Genomic DNA, 6,000 nt, shown 5'->3' with positions numbered 1-6,000 from the left:
CATAAATAAAAATGAATAATAAATCATCCAAATTGCATTTTCATTTTCTTCTTCTCTTAAACAAGACGCTCTGGTGGGAGGAGTCAATGCAGACTGGAGAAGAATTACAAACGGTGGAAAATCAGATCATTTCAGGTCAAAATAATGTGAGCAGCTGATTTTCTGAGGGTGCACAGATCCTAGATGACTAAGATAGTTTATAAATGTGATGACTGGACTACAATAGAGTTACACAGAAGTAGTTTGATATTTGTGTATATATATATATATATATATATATATATATATATATATATATATATATATATAATGCCATAAGATTAAGCATTTAGATATTATATATAACATTTAGATTTAAACATTTAGATTTAACGTTTATATATAAGATTTAACATTTAGACATAACATATAACATTTAGATTTAGATTTAACATTTAGATATAACATACCATTTAGATTTAGATTTAAATATTTAGATTTAATGCTTTTTTTTTTTTTACCTCTATATATGTGGTTAAATGTTGTGTTAAATGTAGGAAAATGTGCTTCACGTGCTGCTTCCTGTCAGACAGGAAGTCTGTGATCCACCTGCAGGTGGAGTAGTTATGATCATAAACAGACTATTTATTATTAATGTAGGTTTTGTTTCAGATTTATTTTAATAAAAAGTTATTTCCTCCATGTTGAGCTACTTTTTTCCTCCACCTGGTTTTACTGTATCCCAAGCTGATGATATTTGAGCCAAAAACACGTGGACCAAACATGTAAATTTCAACTTAGCATCTGAAACGTAATCCTTGGTTACACATATTTAAATATAAATTTCCATACAATACATCTGAACCAAATATTTCCAGTATCTGAATCAAAGGGAAAATCAGATCATTGTGGTCAGGTGCAAATGAGGAAAATCATCAAAGAAAGAAGGATATTTTCTGTTGTTATGGTGACTGGCTTATTTCAGTTTGATTTTATCAGAGAACAAAAGGTTTGAAATGTTTCCCTATCCTGACTCTCACAATGTGACGTCCAACTGGAGTGAAGGACCAGAGGAAAGTGGACATTGTGGGGACATGATAGCAGGCATTACAGTCTGGACGACCTTCAGCGCTCTCTTCTCTGTGGTTGGATGTCCTGCTTGTGCTGCTGTTCTCTGGGAGTTGTTCAAAAGACACAAAAGAGGAAACTATGTCACCCCCAATGATGTCTTCATGATCAACATCACCATCATGGACCTGCTCTTCTTGTTGTTCATCCCTCTTGGGTTGTTTAACTTCCTTTTCTGGCTTTTCCAGCCTGTCCAGATGTGGAGTGACTTTCTGTATGATTTAAACCTGACTGGACGACCTCTTCTCACGGCCTGCATGTGTTTTGACTCCTACCTGGCAGTGGTCCACCCAGTCTTTTATCGCACCCACAGGAGTCCAACTTTTGGCATCCTCATGGCTGCTGCAGTGTGGGCCATCACTTTAGCTAAAGGAACCATTTCCATAGTCATAGATGAGCTGAACCACAGTCCCTGGGCCATGTTTATGTATGTCATAGCTCTCCCTGTCATCATCATCTGTAACTCCTCAGTACTGTGGACGCTGAGGAAGTCTCACAGTGGAAGGACGGGTCTCCACCCAATGAAGAAGAAGGCTCTGCAGATCATCACCAACAGCATGATAGTGACCGTCGTTGTTTACCTTCCTCCTGTGGTGGTTTACATCTTTGGTCCTTTGATCTTCAGTGATGATAAAATGTATGATTGTTATTTAGCCATTCCTATTCTGGTCATGCCAACAGCTGGGAGTGCCATCATGCCTCTGCTATACCTGGGCAACATGAGAGGTTTCTGCTCAGGAATCTAACAGGAGATCAGACCTGTTCATAGAATATATGCTTTCTCTTAGGGATGGGCCATATTATCAAATGTTATATTGGTTTTTCAACAAATATTGAATAAATACTGTATGTGCTGTTGTTTAAGACAACATAATAAAAACAGAAAAAAAACAATGATATCTGACCTGTTCTTAAAACATTTACATCAGATTAGAATATATGCTTTCTGTTAGAGATGGGCCATATTATCGGACCACAGATATTAGCCATAAAGTGTCATATTGGTCTCCATCGGTATTGGTTTTTCCACAGAAATAGAAAAAAATTCCAACATGTGCTGTTGTTTAAGACAACAGAATAAAAATGAAAATGGAAAATATTTGAAAAAATAATACATAAATAAATTAAAAATAATGAATTGATTAATCAATAAGAAAAAAATATTCAAAATCAAACATGACTTTTTCCATTACTGAAGAAATTGGAAATTTAGCATTTAACAATATCGGCTATCAGCAAAAAGCTATAATATCAAACATCTCTACTTTCTATACAGTAGCACATATTATAATAAATACAATGTTATTTAACAGGACAATCCACTCCTAAGGTAAAATCAATGAACTCATCTAGACCAAATAAAGAATGAAAAATGCATTAACATTTACCAAACAACTTTATATTAGCATTAGCAATATTGAGAGGTAAGCAAAATGTTCAAATTTACTTTGAAAAACAGTTATTTGCGTGTGCGTGTCTATCTATCTATCTATCTATCTATCTATCTATCTATCTATCAAATAATAAAAGCACACACCCAGACACTATATTAACCAATGACAGGCTTCTATTCTGTTTTCCACTTCCTGGTTTAACAAACAAAGCACAATAAATCACATAGAGCAATGAGTGACAAACACTATGAATACATGTGTTTGTGGATTTAAATCATACTAACAGTTTAGATCAGTGGCGGATGCTTTAAGACTACAAGGGAACCTCAGCTTCCCCTAAAATCAGTGGTCAAATATGTAGTGTTGTGTGTACATTTCATTGACTAAATATATGACAGAACACATGTATGTTTAGTTCAGAATCAGCTTCTTATAACAGGAAACTGACAGTGACAGCGTGACGTTCTTCATTCATTACCGCAGCGTCACAGTGTTAATAAACAGTGGTGAAGTTCAGCTTCAATTGACTTCAATGGGACAGGATTTAGTGGTTGATCCACTGCAGTCAAACTAGACGCTCATTGGATAAATGCTCGGTTATGACGCACTTAGTCCCGCCCATCGGACGCCGGGATTCACAGGAGGTCTATGGAGCAGTGGGCTGGATCTGTCTGTTCCGGACGCTGGAATAATGGATGATGATTGGATGATCTCTCTCAGGCTAATTCAATTTTGATTGACAGCGAAATGAGCCAATCAGAGAGTATGACGTTGTAAGCACACAGGCGGGTTTTTCAAATATTTCAGTCCGTTGCTCTGTGTTGACACGGAGACTTTGCTGATCCTCTCATAGCGAATTAACTTCTGACAAACCTAGTGTCTGTTTTTGGTGTTTGTGGAGACTGTTACTGCTTGTGTTGTAAGACTCCTGGTTGGTACGACAGGGTCACAGATCATTTTCTTTTAAAGGAATGTAGGGTAGAATTCACATTTAAATAAACAGATACATTTTCTGAAGTAGGCAGAAAAAGAGTAACTAGTTCCCGTTAGTTACTTCATTAACAAAGTAACTCAGTTACTATTTTAATTACTTAACCAAAAAGTAATGCGTTATTGGAAAAAGCAAACTTTTGAGTTGCTTAGAATTAAAGAATGTATTATTTATTTTGGGTCATTTGTGTCCGTACAGCTTCATATCAGTGCTGTAATAATATAATAATCCACTGTTGATCAACTGCTATAAAACAACCATAAATGATGTGCATATAAAGCACAAAACAGCTGCTCCAAAATTAAAACAGTAATTTTTCAGCCTTAGCACAGTAATGTAAAGTAAGCTGTGCATATTCCAGGTGCACATTCTGCTGATGAAAATAAATGTGGAAAAACAAATTCACAGCATTTTTCTCAGCTACACAATGCTAAACATATCAGGTTAATGAGCTGCTGTTAGCAGTGACTCAGCAGTAGCGACAGGCTTCCTATTTACAACAACATACCGTGCAATAGTTTGGCTGACCTGTCCCTGGATAACAGTCACAGTCCTTTAAAATCCAGCCGCAGCGTTAGCTTAGCTTCACTGATGCATCTTTTGGAGACAAAAATAATGCTCATATTTCCACTCTGAGAAGATCGTCCTGCTCTCGCTTTGACTCGCCATGATTGGTACATGTGATGTAAACAGAGACACGCTGGCAATGCTTCATCTTCTACTGTTTTACTGTGTCTGGCACGGTGTCCCGCAAAAAAATGTAGCTCCACTGTAAACAGGAAGTACACTCCAGCTAGCAAAGTAACGGACAAACGCACCATATTGTACTGGTAACTGCATTATTTCTTTAGAAATATATTGCGCTACAGTACTAGTTACTGTCAAAAGTGACGTTGGTCACACTGGTGCCAGCACATGCGACACACACACACACGCACGCACGCACGCGCGCGACACACACACACACACACACGCGACACACACACGCGACACACACACACATACACACGTGACACACACACACACACACACACACACACAGCACATTTGATGAAGCAGCAGAGATGGCGAGCGTTGTCATTTTTAAGGTGACGATACAAACACTACTTTAAATTAATTGTGGTCAAAGGCAAGAACGTACATGTGAAGTGTACATTATATCAAGGAGTGAAGACTTTGTTGATATTCGTTGTAAGCAACTCAAATTTAATGAAGCACCTCACGACACACGCATCTAAAAAAATCTGAATTATTTGACATGTAGCAACTTTTTTTTTTTCTAACAGTAACGCAAATAGTTACTTTCCTTGGTAATGAGTTACTTTTATTATAGAGTAATTCAGTTACTAACTCAGTTACTTTTTGGAACAAGTAGTGAGTAACTATAACTAATTACTTTTTTAAAGTAATGTTCCCAACACTGACTATAACCTTTGATTCAAATGCATTAATAGTTGTATATGATTGGATTCTAAATAAAGTCAATGTTCTCATCCTTCTCCTCATCAGGACCATTACGTGGTTAGAATGTTTCTACACACCTGTCCTAACAGATGACCATGTTTGTCTTTCATAATTTCCATGGAAACATGACCACTGTGCAAAGCATCATTTCCATGGAAACAGGATCACATGTAAATCTGTGCAGATTCCTACCTTCCTCTCAGTTATTGGATATGTTTCCTCTTTCAAAGCTTTTACACATTTCTGATGGACATTTGTGTTTTCTGTTGGATTTTTCTGAAAAGATGATATAAAAAAACACTCCACATGTTATTGATTGAAATATGAAGTTAAAATCCTTTTTTATTGGTTGTTGTACGATACAAAAAGATTCAGTACACAGGTATTAAACTTAATTTTACAAGAAGAAACCCAAAAAATACAAGATATCATCTTGAGTCATTAATGAGGAAAATATATCCTGTAAGTGATTATTAATTAAGTAAATTATTCAGCAAAATATTGACATTAACACATTTGTTTTTGTTTAGCATCACAGATTGTGACCATCCTGCAGTCGATTAAAACGTCTATAGTTCAGTTTGAGCTGTTCTATGATGGTGGAATAATCTCTCGAGGTGTTTTGCATATAACTTTTGATAGGATTGTATCATTTACATGGGACCATGTTTTATCTCCACTAAATGAGTATAGGCCTTTCCAACAGGAGCAGAACCGTATCTGTGCATCTTATGGTTCCTGAGATACAACACATTTTAGAACACTTTAAAGTTCAAAGTGCTGTGGATGGAACCAACACAGTCTCATCCTCAACTCATCACATATTGACTGTCAGTCAGGACCCCTTAGTGTCACTGTTCTACACACAGGGTACCCCTTTGGTGTTCATTTTCAACGCTGAGGGTCTGTATGACAGGTCATGTGTAACGGTCTGATGACAGGTCATGTGACTGCTGACTCTTCAATGAAAAACATGGTGGACATCTTGTATATTTTAGTGGCAAATTGTCTTATTTCAATATAGATTGTGGCTTTAGAAATGTT

The 6,000-nt window shown here is 36.6% G+C and overlaps 1 protein-coding gene across 1 annotated transcript; it reads left to right on the top strand.

The window, feature by feature from the left end:
- The first annotated feature begins 1,073 nt into the window (after positions 1-1,073).
- Positions 1,074-1,853, top strand: LOC114460742 (G-protein coupled receptor 42-like). The gene has a single exon (XM_028442651.1). The coding sequence runs from the start codon at positions 1,074-1,076 to the stop codon at positions 1,851-1,853; it is 780 nt and encodes a 259-aa protein (XP_028298452.1).
- The last annotated feature ends 4,147 nt before the right edge of the window (positions 1,854-6,000 follow it).

The sequence above is a fragment of the Gouania willdenowi genome, unplaced genomic scaffold (genome assembly GCF_900634775.1).
Source record: "Gouania willdenowi unplaced genomic scaffold, fGouWil2.1 scaffold_62_arrow_ctg1, whole genome shotgun sequence".
Taxonomy (NCBI): Eukaryota; Metazoa; Chordata; class Actinopteri; order Blenniiformes; family Gobiesocidae; genus Gouania; species Gouania willdenowi.
This window is presented reverse-complemented; position numbering and strand designations above follow the sequence as displayed.